General features: G+C 40.6%; 1 protein-coding gene across 2 annotated transcripts; it reads left to right on the top strand.

The window, feature by feature from the left end:
- Nucleotides 1-26,247, top strand: cln3 (CLN3 lysosomal/endosomal transmembrane protein, battenin). 2 transcript variants are annotated; one of them, XM_042327212.1, is made up of 15 exons: nt 1-423; nt 588-624; nt 4,302-4,398; nt 4,512-4,586; nt 4,921-5,000; nt 5,224-5,309; nt 13,881-13,953; nt 14,103-14,246; nt 15,391-15,536; nt 15,722-15,774; nt 16,085-16,153; nt 16,309-16,364; nt 19,422-19,515; nt 25,212-25,385; nt 25,553-26,247. In XM_042327212.1, exons 1-15 carry the CDS (start codon nt 369-371, stop codon nt 25,667-25,669), a joined length of 1,356 nt encoding a protein of 451 aa, XP_042183146.1. In that variant the 5' UTR covers nt 1-368; the 3' UTR covers nt 25,670-26,247. The 2 variants fall into 2 exon arrangements, with proteins under 2 accessions (XP_042183146.1, XP_042183147.1); XM_042327213.1 differs by having other exon boundaries at nt 2-423; nt 25,245-25,385.
- The last annotated feature ends 539 nt before the right edge of the window (nt 26,248-26,786 follow it).

Below are 26,786 nucleotides of genomic sequence, written 5' to 3'. Positions count from 1 at the left end.
AATATGTGGAACCAGCAGTGCGCTGTAGTATTTTCAAGCGGGGGATATTTCGCTGCTACACGCGATGTTTGTTGTTTTCCTTGAATCGGTCCGAAGTTGCAATGTCGTAAACACCTATGAACCAAAATTTAAGCGATAAGAAAAACGTTTTATACTAGTCAGTTAGCTATAACATTTTTCTGTCTGCCCGAAGTTCTGTAAAACATGCTGTCAAATCTGTGACGTATGGAAATTTGCGGAACACCACAAGATAACATTGAGGAAGTAGCTAGCTAGATTGCTAGCTAATCGGACAGCTGTGTAAGAATAACGTTAGATAGCTGTTTATGTAGCTGCTGTTTAATAATCGATTTAATTCGTTTTTAATTATGGACCAAGCAGTCAGTGTCAATGCAGACCCAGATATGCCATCTGACAGTGAAGGTAAATCGTGTGTCACACTTATGATTGTTTCGCCGATCAGACAGATCACACTGCTGTGTGGATGGCTAGCTAGTAGGCTATTTCACTATTTATATTTAAATATAAACTATTTATATTTAATTTGGTTATTTTATTAACACCAACACTCTCTCTACTGTCTGTAGGTCGTAGCTCGCGCTGGAGAAATTGGACTGGTTTTTGGTGAGTTTAGTTTTGGGATGTTTTACTGTGGTGAATGTGATGTGAAATCAGAAACGAGCCTAGCTACCAGTGTTTCATTTCTTTAAATGTAACGTTATTTGAATCAAACCTATTTAGCTAGCTACAGTGAACACGGTTACATGCACACAATCTTGCGATTACTGTTGATAGTCAGGTTAATACAATAGTTTGTTTAAAATGTGCTTACATGCTTCGACACGTGAAATCAGGCTGCTGATGGGACTTTTGATAAATGCAGAAAGTCGCCAATCAAGAAACATTCTACCACAAAACTACTACGTTGTTTTTGCGTAGACTATTTGATTCGGATTTCGGACACACTGTATGAAGTTTGTATGTAAAAACAATTTATAAGATGTATATATGTTTTTCCTAACTCACTTCACTCGCGCAAATGCACCAGTGTATCGCCGATTAAACTGTTAATATGTGCTAATAATTCGAAAGATTGCTCATAAAACCAAGTGTTTTAGTCGGCGTATGTTTACGTCGATTATGACGGTACGTCGATATAGATAAACAGAGTAAGGTGTTTACATGACGACTTCCATACTCGCCGGCCTTACGCCATAATCAGTTGAATATTGAATAATTGGTGCGCATTATAAGTACTCGATGGAGTAGGGCAGGCAAGCTGCAGGGCCTTCAGAAAGTATTCACACCCCTTGATTTTCCCCCCATTTTGTTCTTACAGCCTGAATTTAAAAGGGATTCATTTGAGATTTGTTGTCACTGGCCTACACACAACACCCCATAATTGTATTTTATTTAACCTTTATTTAACTAGGCAAGTCAGTTAAGAACAAATTCTTATTTACAATGCCGGCCAAACCCTCCCCTAATCCGGACGACACTGGGCCAATTGTGCGCCGCCATATGGGACTCCCGATCACGGCCGGTTGTGGTACAGCCTGGGATCGAACCAGGGTCGGTGGTGACACCACTGCGCCACTCATGAGCACCTCCAAAGTGCTATGTTTTCCAACATTTTTTTAAACAAATGTAATTAAAAATGAAAAGCTGAATTGTATTGAGTCAATACGTACGTATTCAACCTATTTGTTATGGCAAGCCTAAATCATTTCAGGAGTAAAAATTTGCTTAACAAGTCGCATAATAAGTTGCATGGACTCACTGTGTGCAATAATAGTGTTTAACATTTTTTTTTTATGACTACCTCATCTCTGTACCTGACACATACAGATAATTGTAAGATCCCTCAGTTGAGCAGTGAATTTCAAACACAGATTCAACTACGAAGACCAGGGAGGTTTTCCAATGCCTTTCAAGGAAGGGCACCTATTCTTAGATGGGTAAACAAAAAAGCATCCATTCAATATGTTGAAGTTATTCATTACACTTTGGATGGTGGATCAATACATCCAGTCATTACAAAGATACAGGCATCCTTCCTAACTCATTTGCCGGAGAGGAAGGAACCCGCTCAGGGGTTTCACCATGAGGCCAATGGTAACTTAAAAAAGCAGTTTGTTTAATGGCTGTGATTGGAGACAACTGAGGATGGATCAACAACATTGTAGTTACTCCACAATACTAACCTAATTGACAGAGTAAAAATAAGGAAGCCTGTAAAGAATACAAATGTTCCAAATCATGCATTCTGTTTGCAACAAGGCACTAAAGTAATACTGCAAAAAATGTGGCAAAGCAATTCACTTTTTGTTAATAAAACAAAGTTATGTTTGGGGCAAATCCAATACATATTTTTCAAGCATAGTGGTAGCTGCATCATGTTATGGGTACGCTTGTAATCATTAAGGACTGGGCAGTTTTACAGGAAAATCTATGGCAAGGCCTGAAAATGGTTGTCTAACAATGATCAACAACCAATTTGACAGAGCTTAAAGAATTTTGGAAAACAAAATGGGCAAATGTTGCACAATCCAGATTTGGAAAGCTCTTAGAGACTTACCCGGGGAATAAAAAAGTATTTTGACACTCCTTCAAATTAGTGGATTTGGCTATTTCAGCCACACCCGTGGGTGACAGATGTATAAAATAGAGCACACAACCATGCAATCTCCATAGACAAACATGTGCAGTATAATGGCTTTACTGAAGAGCTCAGTGACTTTCAACATGGCACCGTCATAAGATTCCACCTTTCCAACAAGTCAATTTGTCAAATTTCTGTCTTGCTAGAGCTGCCCTGGTCAACTGTAAGTGCTATTATTGTGAATTGGAAACATCTAGGAGCAACAACGGCTAAGCTGCGAAGTGGTAGGCCACACAAGCTCACAGAACGGAACCGCCAAGTGCTGAGGCGCGTAGCTCCTCGGTGGCAACACTCACTACCGAGTTCCAACCTGCCTCTGGAAGCAACATCAGCACAATAACCGTTCGTCGGGAGCTTCATGAAATAGGTTTCCATGGCCGAGCTGCCTCACACCAGCCTAAGATCACCTTGCGCAATGCCAAGCGTCAGCTGGAGTGGTGTAAAGCTCACCGCCATTGGACTCTGGAGTGATGAATCACACTTGACCATCTAGCAGTCCGACGGACAACTCTGGGTTTGGCGGATGCCTAGAGAACGCTACCTGCCCCATTGCATAGTGCAAACTGTAAAGTTTGGTGGAGGAGGAATAATGGTTTGGGGCTATTTTTCATGGTTTGGGCTAGGCCCCTTAGTTCCAGTGGAGGGAAATCTTAACATTGCAGCATACATTCTATGCTTCCAACTTTGTGACAACAGTTTCAGCATGACAATGCCTCCGTGCGCAAAGTGAGGTCCCATAGGGAAATGGTTTGTCGATCGGTGCGGAAGATCTTGTCTGGCCTGCACAGTCTTGACTTCAACCCCATCGAATACCTTTGGGATGAATTGGAACGCCGACTGCGAGCCAGGCCTATTCACCCAACATCAGTGCCCGACCTCACTAATGCTCTTGTGGATGAATGGATTCAAGTGCCCGCAGCTCCATATTAATGCCCATGATTTTGGAATGAGATGTTCGACAAGCAGGTGTCCATATACTTTTGGTTAAGTAATTTATATCAGTGTCCCCCCCGCTTTGACATGACAGAATACTTTGTGTATATTGTTGACAAAAAGGACAATTAAATACATTTTAATCACACTTTGTAACACAACAAAATGTGGAAAAAGTGCAGGGGTGTGAATACTTTCTGAAGGCACTATATGTTGTAAAGACTGACTAAACCCCTCCTTGTAGATTCTGTCTGGCCCCAGCTATAAGTATGTATGTAGCCACAGCAGCCATTATGGAATTCTAAAATGGCTGCTGTGGCTTCTGCTAGCTAGCATGAGTACAAAAACGGCAGTTCACTTAAAAACTAGCAGTCGGTCCTTCTACTCGGTGTAGCAGTTGGGACAATTCGTAGTACAACGCAATTATCATACCTAGATTGAGGTATGTTTTCCAAGCCATATCTTGCACTGGCTTCGCGGTGTCTTAATCTACATAGGAAGGCTGGCTACATCTTATCCTCAGTTTGCCCTACAACATCATTGCGTAGCCTCAGTGAACTTGCTATCATTCATTGGCCCACTAATACTTATCATCATCTCTGCATGCCCCCCTTGCACTGAATGTTCTGAAATGCAGGCAATAGAAATGAATGATTTGAAATTCAACATTGTGTCTCCCACCTTTCCTCCTGACCTTTGTCTTCAGGTTGCTGGGGTTGTGCAATAACTTTGCGTACGTGGTGATGCTGAGTGCAGCCCATGACATCTTAAAACAACAAGGGTCTCACAACTCCACAACGCCTGTAAGAATGGGTTGTAGAATGCTGTATCACCATAGCATTTGTATCTTTTGTTAGTATCAAAGTACTATATTGGCAATATTCTTTCATTCTCTCTCCTTGTCCTTCTTCTTCAGACCCCATCCACAGTTGCCTTGGACGTTGAAGGTGGAAAAAGAAGTCGTTACGACTGCAGCCCTGTTTCTACCGCGGTAAATAGAGATGCACTGCAGCTGTGAAAGTGTGTGTGATCAAATGTTATTTTATTCAGCAGATGTTATTGCGGGTGTAGCGAAATTCTCGTGTTCCTAGCTCCAATAGTGCAGAAATATTTTACGATTCACAACAATACACACATATCTAAAGTAAAAGAAAGGAGTTAAGAAATATATAAATATTAGGACGAGCAATGTCGGAGTGGCATTGACTAAAATACAGTGTATATACATATGAAATGAGTAAAGCAGTATGTAAACATTTATTAAAGTGACCAGCCTGATCCTGCCTGGTTAACATGTGTGTGACCTCTCTGTCCCCCTCTCCAAGGCTGTTTTGTTGGCTGATATTCTTCCCACTCTCATGATCAAGTTTTCTGCTCCATTCTTCATCCACAATCTCCCTTATGGGTAAGAGAAGGACAGATGGTGCTTTCCCAGTTGTCTTTGAATACTTTTTCTTACAGTAAATTAACATTGTAATAAGATGTTGTCAATGGCTGTATCTTAGCTTTTGCTAATCATAACATAATACAGAAACAATATTATCCTACATTACCAGTTTGTTTGAGTTTGCAAAGGTTTGCCAATTTGAGTGCACATGTCAATTTGGAGGTTGTGTTTTTGTCCACAGTTTCAGAGTGTTGGTATGCGTTGCAACAGCGATTGCAAGCTTCCTTGTGGTGTCCTTATCTTCTACCATGTGGATAAGCGTTTTGGGTAATGTGTGTGTGTGTGTGTGTGTGTGTAGGCCTATGTTTGTGAATGGGGATGGAAACATTTGAGATATGATCATTGATCACTTTTAATTCCTAGAACATTGCAGCTCTGACATTTCCCCAGAAACCAGACACTATCTCGCTGATATGGTAACCATGGGGACGCATCTATCAGCCAGTCAGCAGTTCTGTTAATAGCTGATTTAGCTGATTAATTAATCATTTTTATTTAACGTTTATTTAACTAGGCAAGTCAGTTAAGAACAAATTCTTATTTACAATGACAGCCTAAATCAAATACAATTTTATTGGTCACGGTTAGCAGATGTTAATGCGAGTGTAGAGAAATGCTTGTGCTTCTAGTTCTGACCATGCAGTAGAATCTAACAAGTAATCTAACAATTTCACAACAACTACCTTATACACACAAGTGTAAAGTAATTAATAAGAATATGTACATATAAATATATGGATGAGCGATGGCCGAACAGCATAGGCAAGATGCAGTAGATGGTATAGAGTACAGTATATACATATGAGCTGAGTAATTCAGGGTATGAAAACATTGTTTAAAATGACTAGTGATACATTTATTACATCCAATTTTTGTATTATTTAAGTGGCTAGAGATTTAAGTCAGTAGCCACTCATTGTTAGTGATGGCTGTTTAACATTCTGATGGCCTTGTGATAGAAGCTGTTTTTCAGTCTCTCGGTCCCCGCTTTGATGCACCTGTACTGACCTCACCTTCTGGATGATAGCGGGGTGAACAGGCAGTGGCTCGGGTGGTTGTTGTCCTTGATGATCTTGTTCGCCTTCCTGTGACATCGGGTGGTGTAGGTGTCTTGGAGGGCAGGTAGTTTGCTCCCGGTGATGCGTTGTGCAGACCTCACTACCCTCTGGAGAGCCTTGCGGTTGTGGGCGGAGCAGTTGCCGTACCAGGCAGTGATACAGGCCGACAGGATGCTCTCGATTGTGCGTCTGTAAAGGTTTGAGTGTTTTTGGTGACCAAGCCAAATTTCTTCAGCCTCCTGAGATTGAAGAGGTGCTGTTGTGCCTTCTTCACTACGCTGTCTGTGTGGTGTACCATTTCAGTTTGTCCATGATGTGTTCCCCTCTCCGCTACTGTCCCGTCAATGTTGGTAGGGGGGTGATCCCTCTGCTGTTTCCTGAAGTCCATGATCATCTCCTTTTGTTTTGTTGAGTGTGAGGTTATTTTCCTGACACCACACTCCGAGGGCCCTCACCTCCTCCCCGTAGGCAGTCGTGTCATGGTTGGTAAACAAGAATACCACTGTAGTGTCGTCTGCAAACTTGATGATTAAGTTGGAGGCGTGCATGGCCACGCAGTCATGGGTGAACAGGGAGTACAGGAGAGGGCTGAAAACGCACCCATGTTGGGCCCCAGTGTTGAGGATCAGCGGGGTGGAGATGTTGTTTCCTACCCTCACCACCTAGGAGCGGCCAGTAAAAGTCCAGGACCCAGGTGCACAGGGCGGAGTCGAGTCCCAGGGTCTCGAGCTTAACGACGAGTTTGGAGGGTACTATGGTGTTAAATGCTGAGCTGTAGTCGATGAACAGCATTCTTACATAGGTATTCCTCTTGTCCAAATGGGTTTGGGCAGTGTGATCACGATTGCGTCGTCTGTGGACCTATTGGGGCGGTAAGCAAATTGGAGTGGGTCTAGGGTGTCAGGTAGGGTGGAGGGGATATGATCCTTGACCAGTCTCTCAAAGCACCTCATGATGACAGAAGTGAGTGCTACGGCGCGATAGTCTTTTAGCTCAGTTACCTTAGCTTTCTTGGGAACAGGAACAATGGTGGCCCTCTTGAAGCATGTGGGAACAGCATACTGGGATAGGGAGAGATTGAATATGTCCGTAAACACACCAGCCAGCTGGTCTGCGCATGCTCTGAGGACTTGCCTAGGGATGCCGTCTTGGCCGGCAGCCTTGCGAGTGTTAACACGTTTAAATGTTTTACTCACATTGGCTGCGGTGAAGGAGAGTCCACAGGTTTTGGTAGCGGGCCGTGTCGGTGGCACTGTATTGTTCTCAAGCGAGCAAAGAAGTTGTTTAGTTTGTCTGGGAGCAAGACATTGGGGTCTGTGACGGGGCTGGTTTTCTTTTTGTAGTCCGTGATTGACTGTAGACCCTGCCACATTCCTCTCGTGTCTGAGCCGTTGAATTGCGACTCTACTTTGTCTCTACTGACGCTTAGCTTGTTTGATTGCCTTGCAGAGGGAATAGCTACACTGTGTATTCGGTCATGTTTCCAGTCACCTTGCCCTGATTTAAAAGCAGTGGTTCCTGGGAACAGTGGGTTAACTGCCTTGTTCAGTGGCAGAACGACGACAAATTTTCCTTGTCGGCTCAGGGTTTCAATCCAGCAACCTTTCAGTCATGTGTATATTAACCTCTCTACGCACGGAACCCGCTAGCGGGCTGAAATTCCACAACATACGGTGATCGTTACATAAATAGTCATATTAAACATTCATGAAAATACAAGTGTCTTACATGTATCGAAAGCCTAGAATCTTGCTAATCCAACTGCGTTGTCAGATTTAAAAAAGGATTTACTGCGAAAGAATATGATGCAATTATCTGAGCATAGAGCCCCATAAAAGAAAAAGGACCACATCAATGGCAAAAGTGAAGTGGAGACAGTAGATACAGCTGGTCTGTTGTAATATAATAGAGACAGTAGATCTAGCTGAAATGTCATAATATAAAAAAGAGAGTAGATCTAGCAGGTAATAATAATATATTCAACCTTCTATATATATCTGTTTATTATACCTGTTGATACAGGGCTCATACAGTGGGGCAAAAAAGTATTTGGTCAGCCACCAATTGTGCAAGACTTATAGAAAACGTTTGACCTCTGTCATTGCCAACAAAGGGTATATAACAAAGTATTGAGAAACTTTTGTTATTGACCAAATACTTATTTTCCACCATAATTTGCAAATAAATTCATTAAAAATCCTACAATGATTTTCTGGATTTCTTTTCCTCATTTTGTCTGTCATAGTTGAAGTGTACCTATGATGAAAATTACAGGCCTCTCTCATCTTTTTAAGTGGGAGAACTTGCACATTTGATGGCTGACTAAATACTTTTTTGTTTGTATGTTTGTATGTATGTATAAATATTGATACATACACAGTACCAGTGAAAAGTTTGGACACCTACTCATTCAAGGGTTTTTAATTAGTTTTCCTATTTTCTACATTGTAGAATAATAGTGAAGAGATCAAAACTATGAAATAACACATGAAATCATGTAGTAACTTAAAACGTGTTATACAAATCAAAATATTTTATACTTGAGATTCTTCAAAGTAGCCACCCTTTGCCTTGATGACAGCTTTGCACACTCTTGGCATTCTCTCAACCAGCTTCACCTGGAATGCTTTTCCAACAGTCTTGAAGCATTTCCCATATATGCTGAGCACTTGTTGGTTGCTTGCAGTCCAACTCATCCCAACCCATGTCAATTGGGTTGAGGTCGGGTGATTGTGGAGGCCAGGTCATCTGATGCAGCACTCCATCACTCTCCTTGGTCAAATAGCCCTTACATTGACTGGAGGTGTGTTTTGGGTCATTGTCCTGTTGAAAAACAAATGATAGTCCCATTAAGTGCAAACCAGATGGGATGGCGTATCGCTGCTAAATGCTGTGGTAGCCATGCTGGTTAGTTGTGCCTTGAATTTGAAATTAATCACAGACAGTGTCAATAGCAAAGGACCCCACACCCTCATACCTCCTACTCCTCCTTCACGGTGGGAACCACACATGCGGAGTTCATACGTTCACCTACTTTGCGTCTGAAAAAAGACACGGCGGTTGGAACAAAAAATCTCACATTTGGACTCATCAGACCAAAGGACAGATTTCCACCAGTCTAGTGTTTTTTGCCCAAGCAAGTCTCTTCTTATTGGTGACTTTTAGTAGTAGTTTCTCTGCAGCAATTTGACCATGAAGGCCTTATTCAGAGGTAATTCTGTCTTCCTTTTCCTGTGGCGGTCCTCATGAGGGCCAGTTTCATCATAGCGCTTGATAGTTTTTGCGACTGCACTTGAAGAAACTTTCAAAGTTCTTGATATTTTTCACGTTGACTGACCTTCATGTCTTAAAGTAATGGACTAATTTCTCTTTGCTTATTTCAGCGGTTCTTGCCATTATATGAACGTGGTCTTTTACCAAATAGGGCTATATTCTGTATACCACCCCTACCTTGTCACAACACAACTGATTGGCTCAAACGCATTAAGAAGGAAATAAATTCCACAAATGAACTTTTAACAAGGCACACCTGCTAATGGAAATGTATTCCAGGTGACTATCTCATGAAGCTGGTTGAGAGAATGCCAAGTGTGTGCAAAACTGTCAAGGCAAAGGGTGGGTACTTAAAGATTAGATTTTTTTTAAACACTTGTGGTTACTAAGTGATTCCATATGTGTGTTATTTCATAGTGTTGATGTCTTCACTATTATTCTACAATGTAGAAAATAGTTCAAATAAAAACCCTGGAATGAGTAGGTGTGTTAACTTTTGACTGGTACTGTGTGTGTGTGTGTGTGTGTGTGTGTGTGTAGTGCCTTTGGTAAGTATTCAGACCCCTTGACTTTTTCCACATTTTGTTACGTTACAGCCTTATTCTAAAATGTATTAAATACATTTTTTTAAATCCTCAGCAATCTACAGACAACACCCCATAATGACAAAGCGAAAACAGGTTTTTAGACATTTTAGCACATTTATTTCAACTTAAAAACGGATACCTTATCTACATAAGTATTCAGACCCTTTGCTATGAGATAAGAAATTGAGTTCAGGTGCATCCTGTTTCTGTTGATCATCTTTGATATATTTCTAGGATTTGATTGGAGACCCCCTGTGGTAAATTAAATTGATTGGACATGATTTGGAAAGGCGCACACACCTCTCTATATAAGGTTCCACAGTTGACAGTGTATGTCAGAGCAAAAACCCAGCCTTGAGGTTAAAGGAATTGTACGTAGAGTGCTGAAACAGTATTGTGTCAAGGCAAAGATCTGGGGAAGGGTACCATAAAATGTCTGCAGCATTGAAGGTTCCCAAGAACACAGTGTCTTCCATCATTCTGAAATGGACGAAGTTTAGAACCACCAAGAATCTTCCTAGCGCTGTCGGCCCGGCCAAACTGAGTAATCTGGAGAGAAGGGCCTTGGTCAGGGAGGTGACCAAGAACCCGATGGTCACTCAGACAGAGAGCTAGAGTTCGTCTGTGGAGATGGGAGAACCTTCCAGAAGGACAACCATCTCTGCAGCACTCCCAATCAAGTGTTAATGGTGGAGTGGCCAGACGGATTCCACTCCTTTAGTAAAAGGCACATGGCTACCCGCTTGGAGTTTTCCAAAAAAGCATCTAAAGACTCTCACACCATGAGAAACAAGATTCTCGGGTCTGATGAAACCAAAATTGAACCCTTTGGCCTGAATCCCAAGCATCACGTCTGGATGAAACCTGGCACCATCCCTACGTTGAAGCGTGATAGTGGCAGAATCATGCTGTGGGGATGTTTTTCAGCAGCAGGAGTTGGGAGTCTTGTCAGGATTGAGGTTAAGATTAACTGAAAAAAAAATACAGAGAGATCCTTGATGAAAACCTGTTCCAGAGCTCTCAGGACCTCAGACTGGGGCGAAGGTTCACCTTCCAACAGGAGAACAACCCTAAGCACACAGCTAAGACAACACAGGAGTGGCCTCAGGACAAGTTTCTGAATGTCTTTGATTAACCCAGCCAGAGCCCGGACTTAAACCTGAGGGGATCTGCAGAGAGAAATGGGTGAAACTCCCCAAATACAGGTGTTCCAAGCTTTTAGCAGTTCGCTTTATTTTTTATAATATATTACACTTGATCTTTCTTGAATAAGTTCCTATTTGTTTTTGTTTTCCACATATTCTGTGCCTCTATGGTACAATTTTTATTGCTATCTATCTGTACTGTTAGTCCTGCTATTTCCTTTGTTAATATGAACTCTTGACCTAAATTGTTATTTTTTTTAAGATACGTGTTGAATTGCATGTCCTCTAAAGGAACATTTTAAAAGTGTCCCATACAATAAGGGGATCTGCATAACCTATGTTATGTTGGAAAAAGTCAGTTATAAATTATTCTTTCTTGGTTAAAAACAAGTTGGTATCCAATTTCAAATATCCTTTTCTCAAGACATGGTGCTTTGCATTCAGGCCAAAGAGTGCATTCTTTGTCTCATCAGACCACAGAATCCTTTACTTTATGATCTGAGTCTTTCATGTCTTTTTGAAAACTCCAGGTGTGCTGTCGTGCCTTTTTCTAAGTAGTGGCTTCTGTCTGGCCACTCTCTTATGAAGCCCAGATTGGTGAAGTGCTCTAGAGACCGTTGTCCTTCTGGCAGGTTCTCCTATTTATGACAAGGAACTCTGTAGTTCTGTCAGAGTGGTCATTGGGTTCTTGGTCACCTCCCTGACCAAGGTCCTTCTTGCCTGGTTGCTCAGTTTGGTCAGACGGCCACCTCTAGGCAGAGTGGGTGGTTCCATATTTTTTTAATTTCGCAATGATGGAGACCACTGTGCTCTTGGAAACTTTCAACACTCTAGAAATAGTTGTATACCCTTTCCCAAGATGTATGCCTCATCACAAATCTCGACGATCTATGGACAGTTCCTTGGACTTCATGGTATAGTTTCTGCTCTGGCATGAGCTTGTCAACTGTGGGACCTTTTTTATATAGTTTTTTTTATTTTGTAAATCATGTCCAAACAACTGAGTTGGCCACAGGTGGACTCCAATCAAGTTGTTGTGACATATCAAGGATGTTCAAGTGAAATTGGATGCACCAGAGCTCAATTTGGAGTGTCATAGCAAAGGGGTGTGAATCCTTATGTAAATGAGATGTATCTGTATTTCATTTTCAATATATTTGCAAAAATGTCAAAACATATTTTCACTTTGGCATTATGAGGGAGATGGGTGAGAAACATTTTGAATTCAGGCTGTAACACAACAAAAATGTGGTGTAAGTCGAGGGGTTTGAATACTTTCTGAAGGCGCTGTAGTTTTAACCATGTTTTGAATCTTAACCTTATTTGTTTACAATGATATTGTTTACCAACAATGGAGTAAAACAGACTTACATTTGGGGTTTTGATGGGTTAGGACAGTTGAACTAAGCTCATGAAGCATTTATAAGTATTCTTCAAGAATCCATGGCTATATACTGTATATAGTTTAAGAATAATGTACCAATCCCAGATAGACCCTTTCAACTCACAAGAAAGGCAGAACTTACAGTGACTTCAGAAAGTATTCACACCCCTTTTCCATTTTGTTGTATTACAGCCTGAATTTAAAATGTATTGAATTGAGAATTTGTCACTGGCCTACAAACAATACCCTATAATGTCAAAGTGGAATTATGTTCATTACAAATTAGAAGCTGAAATGTCATGAGTCAATAAGTATTCAACCCATTTGTTATGGCAAGTTCAGGAGTAAACATTTGCTCAACAAGTTACATGGGCTCACTCTGTGTGCAATAATAGTGTTTAACATGGTTTTTTAAAGACTACCTCATCTCTGTACCCCACACATACAGATAATTGTAAGATCCCTCAGTCAAGCAGTGAATTACAACCACAAAGACCAGGGAGGTTTTCCAATGTCTCGCAAAGAAGGGGACCTATTGGTAGATGGTAAAAAAAAGAAGCAGACATTGAATATCCCTTTGAGCATGGTGATGTTATTCATTACACTTTGGATGGTGTATCAATACACCCAGTCACTAAACATAGGAAGAATGTCTATCTCCGTTGCCAGAGAAGAAGGAAACAGCTCACGGATTTCACCATTAGGCCAATTGTGACTTTTTAAAAAACAGTTAAAGCGTTTAATGTTTAACAACATTGTAGTTATTCCACAATACTAACCTAATTGACAGAGTGAAAAGAAGGAAGCCTGTACAGAATACAAATATTACAAAATATGCATCCTGTTTGCACTAAAGTAATACTGCAAAAAAAAATGACAATGCAATTACATTTTTGTCCTTAATACAATGTATTATGTTTTGGACAAATCCAATACAACACATTTCTGAGTACCTCTTTCTATATTTTCGAGCATAGTGTTGGCTGCATCATGTTATGGGTAGACTTGTAATCGTTAAGGACTGGGGAGTACTTTAGGATAAAAAATAAACGGGATGGAACTAAGCACAGACAAAATCCTAGAGGAAAGGGAAATGAGATTTCTGTATTTCATTTTCAATAAATTAACAAAACATTTCTAAAAACATGTTTTCAGTTTGTCATTATGGGGTATTTCTTATTTTATTTAGTCCATTTTGAATTCAGGCTGTAACAACAAAATGTGGAATAATTCAAGGGAAATTAATACTTTCTTAAGGCACTGTATTACAATTGTTTCACCCTTCCTCGATATACTGTGAGACGGTATTTTAACCATTTTTGAAAAACTATTATGTGTATCGTATTAGAGTACATATTTGCATCCATATTAAAGTACTGTGTATCTTTTAGGTGTGATCTTTGCCAGTGTGAGCGCTGGACTGGGAGAGCTCTCCTTCCTCTCTCTCACTGTCTTCTTTAGCAGGTAGACTATCTCCCTGATTTACTAACAGTTCTGTAAGTTGTTTACTTTGCAGCTCTTTTTTTTACATAAAAGGTATTCTCACTCAAACCCCTCTCAATAGTCTTTTTCCAACACCCTCACCCCGTGTCTCTTTCTATCCGCCTTCTTAGAGATGTGTTGGGGGGCTGGGGCTCGGGCACCGGTGGAGCAGGTGTGGCCGGGGCTCTGCTGTACTCTGGTCTCACGCAGGCTGGCCTCTCGCCCAGGAACACGCTGCTCATCATGTTGGTCATCCCTGTAGCTATGGTGTTCAGGTCAGTCCCAGGGGTGAATGTAAGGTAGTTCGGTATGGCGTACTGGAAAAATAAATAGTGGGGGTACGCTGTACCAGAAACATGAGCCTATCACAATAATTCAAGCAAATGTAAATGAAACTTTAGGCTTTTATGCCATTATTTATCATTACCGTACGTCAGAGGCATGAAACATTTGCGAATGGTGGTATAACCTACGCTCAAAACTGTGATGTGGTTCCACGAGAACACTAACATTTTGCCAAGGCAGAGATGAGTGGCTGAGACGTGCGAGGACAGCAGTGGGTGCATCAATTCTCCAAATGTCATTACATTTTTTGGGTGTTTTGTGTAACCGATGTCTCTTTCCATTCACCAGTTTGGAGGCTGGAAATATGTTGTGAGTGGATGAGCGTGTGTCGGTAGTCTAGTAAAGGAGCCCTTTTAAGTGATAGTTTGACAAGCGCATGCACACACAGGAGGTCCCATACCGGGAAGAAATTAGTTCTATACTGAACAAAAATATAAATGCAACATGTAAAGTGTTGGTCCTATGTTTCATGGGCTGAAAATAAAAGATCCCAGACATTTTCCATACGCACAAAAAGCTTATTTCTCTAAAAGGTTGTGCACAATTTGGCAGTACGTCCAACCAGCGTCACAACCGCCGACAATGTGTAACCATGCCAGCCATTGCCCAGGACCTCCACATCTGGCTTTTTCACCTGCGGGATCTTCTGAGACTAGCCACCCGGGCAGCTGATGAAACTGAGGAGTATTTATGTCTGTAATAAATCCATTTTGTGGGGAAAAACACATTCTGATTGGGTGGGCCTTGCTTCCATGTGGGTGGCCCTCCCAGGCCCACCTATGGCTTCACCCCTGCCCAGTCATGTGAAATCCATAGATTAGGGCCTTATGAATTTATTTCAATTGACTGATTTCCTTTTATGGACAATAACTCAGTAAAATTGTTGAAATTGCATGTTGCGTTTATATTTTTGTTTGGTATGCTTTCACCCCTGATCGGTCCCATAAACAATGTGGATGTGATAAGTTAATGTGCTGTTAGGTGAGTGGGAAAGGATCACTCTCCTTTTCTGTCAGTTTAACTGAACCCTTCACCCCCTTTTTGTGTCTTCCTTTTCCCCCACTTTCCCCTCAGCTATTTTTTCCTGCTAGTCTTCCCCCCATCCTTCCCACAGTGGAAGTGCAGGGAGGTGGAGTCTGTGAGGGGCAGAGACTCACAGAGCAGGCAGCCCCTATTGAATGACACTGATGAAGAGGAGGAGCGGGAGAAAGGTGCTGAAGGTGTGTTTATCATGTCAGCATGTGGTAAGGTAAAGAATTTTGAGGAAAGTGATGTGTGGTAATATGGATGTTTAACACAATATATTTTTAAGTAATGAAATATTACATTTTAATTGTAAAATATTTTGTAGGACATTGATTAACCAAACAGCCCATCTTCACTTCCTTCCTTCTGAATATAACAGAAGACAAGGTCACTGGACCACTGACATGTATTGAGAAACTACACATCACTAAAGTGAGTTTGAAGTCACTTTAGAAAAGTGGACTTGGTCTGTACCATTTTCAGATTAAAAAGTTATACTCTCTCAAAGTTGGCCCAGACCAGGGTAAGCCAGGCCAAAATCTCATAAAGATCATTTTTTCCCAGTCGATATAAACTCAATTCCCCAATGTGATATACACAGAACAGTTTTAATTTCATTTCATTTTCACATGTGCTAAATAATCAGTTTAACCCTGGCCTAGTAAGTTTTACTTAGTCTTGATGTGCTTCATCAATGTGTTATTGCCAATCTGCTAATATCAATTCTACCGCCTCCCCTCAGGGTCTGCTGAGGTTTGTGGTTCCGTTAGGAGTTGTCTACTTCGCGGAGTACTTCATCAACCAGGGCCTGGTGAGTAGGCCTCTGTCGCCCCTTGGCAGTTTATAGTGTCACTGCAATTAGTTGATATTCTCACCATCACTTCCATTCTCATTGTATAGTATGGATGACCCCCAACTTCTTGTTACAGTTGAACTCATTTCCTAATTTTTCAACTTTCTTTACAGTTGGAACTCCTATATTTCCAAAACTTCTATCTCTCCCATGCAGAGCAGTATCGCTGGTCAGTACCATTCAGAATATATACAGTTGAAGTTAAAAGTTTACATGTGCTTAGGTTGGAGTCATTAAAACTCATTTTTCAACCACTCCACAAATTTCTTGTTAACAAACTATAGTTTTGGCAAGACGATTAGGACATCTACTTTGTGCATGACACAAGTAATTTTTCCAACAATTGTTTACAGACAGATTATTTCACTTAGTCACTGTATCACAATTCCAGTGGGTCAGAAGTTTACATACACTAAGTTGACTGTGCCTTTTAAACAGCTCGGAAAATTCCAGAAAATGTCATGGCTTTAGAAGCTTCTGATAGGATAATTGACATAATTTGAGTCAATTGGAGGTATACATGTGGATGTATTTCAAGGCCTACCTTCAAACTCAGTGCCTCTTTGCTTGACATCATGGGAAAATCAAAATAAATCAGCCAAAAAAGTCTACAAGTCTGGTTCATCCTTGAAGCAAAAAATTGTAGACTTCCACAAGTCAATCCACAAGTCCGGTTCATCCTTGGAAGCAATTTCCAAACGCCTGAAGGTAACACGTTCATCTGTACAAGCAATAGTACGCAAGTATGAACACCATGGGACCACACAGCCGTCATACCGCTCAGGAAGGAGACGCGTTCTGTCTCCTAGAGATGAACGTACTTTGGTGCGAAAAGTGCAAGTCAATCCCAGAACAACAGCAAAGGACCTTGTTCAGATGCTGGAGGAAACGGGTACAAAAGTATCTATATCCACAGTAAAACGAGTCCTTTATCGACATAACCTGAAAGGCCGCTCAGCAAGGAATAAAAAAGCCAGACTACGGTTTGCAACTGCTCATGGGGACGAAGATTGTACTTTTTGGGGAAATGTCCTCTGGTCTGATGAAACAAAAATATAACTGTTTGGCCATAATGACCATCGATATGTTTGGAGGAGAAAGGGGGAGGCTTGCAAGCAAAAGAACACCATCCCAACCGTGAAGCACGGGGGTGGCAGCATCATGTTGTGGGGGTGCTTTGCTTCTGGAGGGACTGGTGCACTTCACAAAAAAATGTTCCTCCGTCATGATGACATCTATATGGATATTTCAAAGCAACATTTCAAGACATCATTCAGGAAGTTAAAGCTTGGATGCAAATGGATCTTCCAAATGGACAATAACCCCAAGCATACTTCCAAAGTTTTGGCAAAATGGCTTAACCTTTCTAGGGCAGGCTAGCGGAACCCCCTCGACAACATTCCGCTGAAAAGGCAGTGTGAAATTCAAAAATATTTTTTTGAAATATGTAACTTTCACCCATTAACAAATCCAATACAACAAATGAAAGAAGCTTCTTGTTAATCTACCCATCGTGTCTGATTTCAAAAAGGCTTTACAGTGAAAGCACAACATATGATTGTTAGGGCATAGCCAAGTCAAAAAAAACACAGCCATTTTTCCAGCCAAAGATAGGAGTCACAAAAAGCAGAAATATAGATAAAATTAATCACTAACCTTTGATCTTCATCATAGGACATCATGTTACACAATACATGTATGTTTTGTTCGATAATGTGCATATTTATATCCAAAAATCTCAGTTTACATTGGCGCGTTGCGTGAAGTAATGTTTTGATTCCAAAACATCCGGTGATTTTGCAGAAGTACTCAATAAACATTGATAAAAGATAGTGTTACTCACAGAATTAAAGATAGACATATCCTTAATGCAACCGCTGTGTCAGATTTTTAAAAAACTTTATGGAAAAAGCATAATCTGAGTACGGCCTTCAGTGCCCAATCCAGCCAAAGAAATATCCGCCATGTTGGAGTCAACAGAAGTTAGAAATAACATTATAAATATTCACTTACCTTTGATGATCTTCATCAGAAGGCACTCCCAGGAATCCCAGTTTGACAATAAATGACTGATTTGTTCCATGAAGTCCATTATTTATATCCAAATAGAGACTTGTTGTTAGCATATTCAACCCAGTAATCCATCTTCATGAGGCACGAGCACTACATCCAGACAAAAACTCGAAAGGTTACGTTACAGGTCGTATGAAACATGTCAAACGAAGTATAGAATCAATCTTTAGGATGTTTTTAACATAAATCTTTATTAATGTTCCAACTGGAGAATTCCTTTGTCTGTAGAAAAGCAATGGAACGCGAGGTAACTCTCACATGAACGTGAAGTCACAAGCCCATGGCACTCTGCCACATACCTGGCTCATTCCCCTCTCATTCAGCCCCCCTTCACAGTAGAAGCCTCAAACAAGGTTCTAAAGACTGTTGACATCTAGTGGAAGCCTTAGGAAGTGCAAAATGACCCCACAGACACTGTATATTGGAAAAACTACAAACCTCAGATTTCCACTTCCTGGTTGGATTTTTCCCAGCTTTTTGCCTGCCACAGTTTTAGAAACTTCAGAGTGTTTTCTATCCAATACTAATAATAATATGCATATATTAACATCTGGGACAGAGTAGGAGGCAGTTCACTCTGGGCACGCTATTCATCCAAAAGTGAAAATGCCCCCTATCCCAAAAATGTTAAGGAAAACAAAGTCGAGGTATTGGAGTGGCCATCACAAATCCCTGACCTCAACCCTATAGAAAATTTGTGGGCGGAACTGAAGAACCGTGTGCGAGCAAGGAGACCTACAAACCTGACTCAGTTACACCAGCTCTGTCAGGGGGAATGGGCCAAAATTCACCCAACTTATTGTGGGAAGCTTATGGAAGGCTACCTGAAACGTTTGACCCAAGTTAAACAATTTAAAGGCAATGCTACCAAATACTAATATAGTGTATTTAAACTTCTGACTCACTGGGAATGTGATGAAAGAAATAGAAGTTGAAATAAATCACTGTACTATTATTCTGACATTTCACATTCTTAAAATAAAGTGGTGATCCTAACTGACCTAAAACAGGGATTTTTTACTAGGATTAAATGTCAGGAATTATGAAAATCTGAGTTAAAATGTATTTGGCTAAGGTGAATGTAAACTTCTCTGATTAAGTGGTGTAAAGCTATTAACATTCTTTGTGTGTGTGTGTGTGTGTGTGTGTTCAGGTACCAGACACTGTACCAGGTGGGGGTGTTGGTCTCGCGATCCTCTCTCTGCTGTGTGAAGTTCAGGAGAATCTGGGCTCTCTCTCTGCTTCAGGTGAGTGAACAATAGATGAGATACAGTACCTGTCAGAAGTTTGGACACCTACTCATTCCAGGGTTTTTCTTTTCTTTTTACTATTTTCTACATTGTAGAATTACTATAAACTATAAAATAACACATGGAATCATGTAGTAAACAAAAGTGTTACACAAATATAAGTTTTATATTTGAGAATCTTCTAAGTAGCCACCTTGATGACAGCTTTGCGCACTCTTAGCATTCTCTGAACTAGCTTCACCTGGAATGATTTTCCAACGGTCTTGAAGTAGTTCCCACATATACTGAGCACTTGTTTGCTGCTTTTCCTTCACTCTGAGGTCCAACTCATCCCAAACCATCTCAATTGGGTTGAGGTTGGGTGATTGTGGAGGCCAGATCATCTGATGCAGCACTCCATCACTCTCCTTCTTGGTCAAATAGCCCTTGAAAAATGACAGTCCCAAACCAGATGGAATGGCGTATCGCTGCAGAATGCCGTTTTAGCCATGCTGGTTAAGTGTGCCTTGAATTCTAAATAAATCAGTGTCACCAGCAAGCGGTGATGAAATTGTCGGTCATGACATTTTATCAGCCGGTAACTGTTATGCAAATTACTGCCTGTCTCACGGTAATATTCCTTTTAAATAACAAAACGTTTAGCATCTTTGGGCTTCCACGCATTAGGCTCTTTGGGCTTCCACAAGCAACTCTGATGCAGATCTTTGGAACATCTGCATTTTAAAAAGTCTAAAATCCATTTAATATAGCCTACACCATCACAATAAATTAATTATTTTAAGCAGATCTAAAGAACCATTATATGAAGAAAATGTAGCCTATACCAAAGAACAGAACAGCATATTTTGAGTTGTCCTCATGTTAGGCCCTGATCTGGCTCTGCCATATGGCTGTGGGCTACACTAATTATTTTTACAGGATTTTCTTAGAATTCCGTGGCATTATTTGATAGGAAGAAGAATATAATAGAAAGGATATTGACTTCAGAGGGTGTGCCCACAAATGGCTATTCTGTGTTGTGGTTAACAAAGTGATCATTTGAAACAGGTCCTTCTATATGCTGAATATGTAGTTATGTATGCAACTTTAGTTGTGCGACTAATGATGATTTGAAAAGAGTTGGATGAAAGGCATGCGCTCTGCTGTTTCTTGCTCAGGTTGCACACACTTCATCAGTCTCTCATCCACAATTTGAAGTACTTGATAATATTCTCAACTATCTGACTATTCTCAATGTAATCTGGTGTTTACATATTTGTGCATTTTTTTAATTTTTAGAATGGCCCACACAAAAAAAATCCGTAGCCTGCACTCAAATAGAAAGAACGTTATGTGCGATTAATACATTTTTATATGCCAGGTAGGCTACACTGGTCATAAAGAGGATTAATGTGCTTAATTTTAAGAATTGAGCAATAAATATAGCATCACAAGAAAGCTGGGATCCTCTTTTAAATGGTGGCCAGTCAAAACTCTGTTCACACGCCATGGCGCAATGACTGGGCTTATAAGAACACGGTTCACCAAGTTCTGTTGGCTATGGGCTCTCCAACCCTGTTCCAGGGGTCCTAGGCTTATAGGCTACGCTTTGAGTAATTTGGCCATGATACAAACTGTGATACAAACCTTATCAAAACGTATAGGCTTATGAGCTGAAAAGTTTTTAAATAATGCATGCGCTGTTTTTCTTTAGACTGCACACACTGGGCATCATTCACAAGTGATAATATTCTCACCCATTAGACTATTCTCAATTTAATGTTGTCTTTACATACTAAATAATATACTGAACGAAAATAAACACAAAATTTCAAAGATTTTACCTAGTTACAGTTCATGTAAGGAAATCAGTCAATTGAAATGAGTTCACAAGACTGAGAATACAGCTATGCATCTGTTGGTCACAGATACCTGAAAAAAAGAGGCTGGATCAGAAAACCAGTCAGTATCTGGTGTGACCACCATTTGCCTCATGCAGCGTGACACATCTACTTTGCATAGAGTCAATCAGGCTGTAGATTGTGGCCTGTGGAATGATGTCCAACTCCTCTTCAATGGCAGTGCAAAGTTGTTTGATATTGGCGGGGACTGGAACACGCTGTCGTACACGTCAAACCCAGAGCATCCCAAACATGCTCAACGGGTAACATGTCTGACTATGCAGGCCACGGAAGAACTTGGAACTATGTAGGCCACGGAAGAACTGGGATATTTTCAGCTTACAGTAATTGTGTACAGATCCTGGCGCCATGGGGCCGTGCACGACAATCGGCCTCAGGATCTCGTCACGGTATCTCTGTGCATTCAAATTGCCATCGATAAAATGCAATTGTATTTGTTGTCCGTAGCTTATGCCTCCCCATACCATAACCCCACCATGGGGCACTCTGTTCACAACGTTGATATCAGTAAACCGCTCGCCCACACGACGCCATACACATGGACTGCGGTTGTGAGGTCATTTGGATGTATTGCCAAATTCTCTAAAACAATGGCGGTGGCTTATGGTACAGAAATTAACATTTTAATTATTTGACAACCGCTCTGGTGAACATTCCTGCAGTCATCATGCCAATTACATTCTCCCTAAAAATTTGAGACATGTGGCAACTGGCTCTAACCAGAATAGAAAGAGTGGGAGGCCCCAGTGCCCAACTGATCAAGAGGACAAGTACATTTAGTGTCTAGTTTGAGAAAGAAGCCTCACAAGTCCTGAACTGGCAGCTTCATTAAATAGTACCCGCAAAACACCCGTCTCAACGTCAACAGTGAAAAGGCGACTCCGGGATGCTGGCCTTCTAGGCCATTTTTATTTGGTACTATGCCTTAAATGTATTCACACCCCTTCGATTTTTCTACATTTTTATTGTGTTACAGCCTGAATTTAAAATGGATTCAATTGAGATTGTCACTGGCCTACACACAATACCCCATAATGTAAAAATTGAATTATGTTTAGAAATGTTTACAAATTAATTAAAAATCAAAAGCTGAAATGTCTTGAGTTAAGTATTCAACCCCTTTGGAAGCATAGATAAGTTCAGAAGTAAACATTTGCTGAACAAGTCACAAGTTATATGGACTCACTTATTATTATACGACCATGCTGGTCATTTATGAACATTTGAACATCTTGGCCATGTTCTGTTATAATCTCCACCCGGCACAGCCAGAAGAGGACTGGCCACCCCACATAGCCTGGTTCCTCTCTAGGTTTCTTCCTAGGTTTTGGCCTTTCTAGGGAGTTTTTCCTAGCCACCGTGCTTTTACACCTGCATTGCTTGCTGTTTGGGGTTTTAGGCTGGGTTTCTGTACAGCACTTTGAGATATCAGCTGATGTACGAAGGGCTATATAAATAAATTTGATTTGATTTTGATTTTGACTCACTCTGTGTACAATAAGTGTTTAACGACTACCTCATCTCTGTACCCCACACATACAGACAATAGTAAGATCCCTCAGTCAAGCAGTGAATTTCAAACAGATTTAACCACAAAGGTTTTCCAATGCCAAGGCAGCAGCTAATGGGGATCCATAATAAATACAAATTATGTTCTAACTTCTAAAAGTAACTGTATCCACTGGCAAATTGGGAGAGAGTGAGGTGATTGCCGTGTAAGATCCAACATAATATTTTGCGGCAGTGTTGCCTGTCAGCATTAATCATCTCTGATTGAGAGATTCAAGGAGCTTTCATCGTTAAGTAACATAGATGCAAAGCATTGAATTTACATTCATGCACTTCTAAATTAAATTTGTATCTTTGCCAAGAAGCATTTAACTGCAGGGTACACCCACATATGGAGGAGTGTGCTTACCTGATTTTAGGAGTTGGGGTCAATTTAATCGTAAAACGATTCCTCTGTGTTAAATACAGTGTGTGAACAGACAATGTATAAATTGATGGTTCAGATTACGGGATGCCAAAGTCATGTTTTTCAATGTTCTGTTCCAGTTAAAGGGTTGTTCCGAATTCAATTTGATCTGTGGACCATTTTTTTATGACTAGCTCAGAATGAGCTTTCCAAAAGTATTCTATATTATAGAGATCAGTCCTTTTCAGGAGCCCAGATCATTTATTTATAAATCCCAGCATTGGATGGTTCGGTAGTTGGGTTTCCCAGGGGACTCCATAGGCCAGCAAAGCTGAACTAAATTGTAAATATAGAAAAAAGATTTGCCTGGTATCTGTCTTTCAATGAATGTTCACGAACCAATACTATCCATGACATCAGCAAGGGTATGGATTTCACATTTGGACCATTGGGAGGGATGCAAAAGGCCACCCTCCAGATCACAAGGCATTATTGTGAAATATTGGAGTATAGGCATGTCATTTTGAATCCCAGTTATATCGATTTTCAATTTGACGCCATATAGAAATTGTGTGATCAATAATAGGACCAAAGCGTAGTTTACATTTGTTTAAGGGTTATATCAGTGAAGACCACCTCTTCCAGGGCAATAGGAGACACCATATTTCACTCTATACTCTGCAACGGGGCGGAAGAATCATGTCTAAACCAATTTAGGATGGAACGAAATGCTAGTGCCTGGAAATACAATTTAAAGTTCGGTACGGATAGTCCTCCTACGTCTTTCCCTCTTAAAGTTTTTTTTCATTTGATCCGGGCTCGCTTATCCTGCCATATATATTTAGAAACTGCATTATGATTTTATCCAAATAGCCAGAAGGGGAAGCATTGAACTCAGCCATGGAAATATATTAATTTGGACAGATATGCCATTTAAAGCTACTGAGATATTAGTCAGTCTCATCTCACTGTCAGAGCAGCTCACAGATTACTGCACCTGTACATAGCCCACCTATAATTTAGCCCAAACAACTACATTTAATTTATTTATTTATTTATTTTGCTCCTTTGCACTCCATTATTTTTATTTCTACTTTGCACATTCTTCCACTGCAAATCTACCATTCCAGTGTTTTACTTGCTATATTGTATTTACTTTGCCACCATGGCCTTTTTTTGCCTTTACCTCCCTTATCTCACCTCATTTGCTCACATCGTATATAGACTTGTTTATACTGTATTATTGACTGTATGTTTGTTTTACTCCATGTGTAACTCTGTGTTGTTGTATGTGTCGAACTGCTTTGCTTTATCTTGGCCAGGTCGCAATTGTAAATGAGAACTTGTTCTCAACTTGCCTACCTGGTTAAATAAAGGTGAAATAAAAAATTAAGTGTTTGATTAGATTTTTGGAATGCATTTGCATTGAAATAGAGGGACAATAGAGTGCTGAGTACCAGGTCATTAGCGACTGGCTGTTAGCAAGTTTGGTAGGCTACTAATGACCATCGGCAACATCAGAGTGCAGTTTTGGAGAATCATAGTTACCGTGACTCAACTGTCATGTGGAATTTGACTGCGGTCATGACTCGTGATTGCAGGTGTGGTGGTAGTACGGTCAGCGTAACAGACCTAGTGGTGGAGCTATTACTTTCTCTGATCTTTCTCTCTCTCCACCTGGCTTTATATTTTCTTCTTCCTCCCCTCTATCTCCCCCACCATCCCCACACCACTACCTTTTGTACCCTTATTCATAAAGCGTCTCAGTGTAGGCGTGTTGATCTAGGATCGGGTCCCCCCTGTCCATGTCATTTTAACGTCCTAGATCAGCACTACTACTCTAAGATGCTTTGTGAATACGGGCCCTGGTCCCTCAGTGTGTGAACGCGGTGTTGCTCTGTCTCCCTCAGTGTGTGAACGCGGTGTTGCTGTTATTGTCGGTGTACTACCAGTTCCTGCCCAGTGCATGGCTGGTGTTTGTGATAGTCCTCTACGAGGGGTTGCTGGGAGGAGCTGCATACGTCAACACATTCTACTTCATCAGCAAGGAGGTCAGTCACCAGGGTGTGTGTGTGTGTGTGTGTGTGTGTTTGTTTGTCAGCCTGCATATAAGGTTGTGTTTATGTCAATATATAACATTAGCTGGAGGGTCAGCCATCGGACATGTTTGTGTGTGTTTGCGTGCCACACCCCTTACCTTTCCCCTCTCTCCCTGCAGACTGGAGACAGACAGAGGGAGTTTGCCATGGTGGCAGCCAGTGTAGGAGACAGTCTGGGCATCGCCATCTCCGGCCTCATAGCTTTCCCAGTCCACAGATACTTCTGCTCACTATGAGAGATAGTAGAGGGAGAAAGACTGGTGGGAAGTGCAAAAGAGGTAGTCATGTTTTGAAGTGCTTGGTATTTCCTTGGAGGTCTGAAGAAGAGACTCTCTGCAGCTGGGGTGGATGGAAATTGCTGATAATTATTGTTATGCTTAAATTAGAGGTCTGTTCAGACATCTTCCTGCACCTTAGCAACCTTGCTGGGTGTGTGGTAGATTTCTCCATTTACTTAGAAATCACATTGTTACGACTGGTACAAGTTTCATATCACTAGCCAACTAACTTTAATATTTTTGCCATCACCAAGGACATTTGTCAATGTGCCTTTGATAATTATCAGGATTGTATGTTTTAATATATTTATCTTTTCACTACATTCCAATGTCTAGTATCCTGCTAATATTTTTTTTTAAATGTAACCACTAACTTTTTCTTTGCTGCTATTGTTGAGTTATTGTTATAAAATTGTGAATGCTCTAACTTAGCTCTACTTACAGTGTTTACATGTGGTGGGCTTGTATGATCAATGTTCAACTTTTGAAAAATGACCTGAGATTCTACAAGTGATTAAAAAAAAGACGATTTTGAATCAAATGTGTGGTTTATTATTCTGTAGGCCTACTTTGTTTTTAAGTAAGATAAATTGCATAATTAAAGCTAGAAGCCTTAGTTGCTACATCCATTTGGACTTTTAAATTAATTATACAATTGAAGTCAGAAGTTTGCATACACCTTAACCAAATACATTTTAACTAAATTTTTCACAATTCCTGACATTTATTTCCTTGTAAAAAAATTCCCTATCTTAGGTCAGTTAGGATCACCACTTTATTTTAAGAATGTGAAATGTCAGAATAATAGTAGAGAATTATTTATTTAAGCTTTTATTTCTTTCATCACATTCCCAGTGGGTCAGAAGTTTACATACACTCAATTAGTATTTGGCAGTATTACCTTTAAATTGTTTAATTTGGGTCAAATGTTTTGGGTAGCCTTCCACAAGCTTCCCACAATAAGTTGGGTGAATTTTGGCCCATTCCTCCTGACAGAGCTGGTGTAACTGAGTCAGGTTTGTAGGGCTCCTTGCTAGCACACGCTTTTTCAGTTCTGCCCACACATTTTCTATAG

Source organism: Oncorhynchus tshawytscha, linkage group LG09, assembly GCF_018296145.1.
Source record: "Oncorhynchus tshawytscha isolate Ot180627B linkage group LG09, Otsh_v2.0, whole genome shotgun sequence".
NCBI lineage: Eukaryota > Metazoa > Chordata > Actinopteri > Salmoniformes > Salmonidae > Oncorhynchus > Oncorhynchus tshawytscha.
The sequence above is the reverse complement of the archived record's forward strand: the minus strand, read 5'-3'. Positions and strand labels throughout refer to the sequence as shown.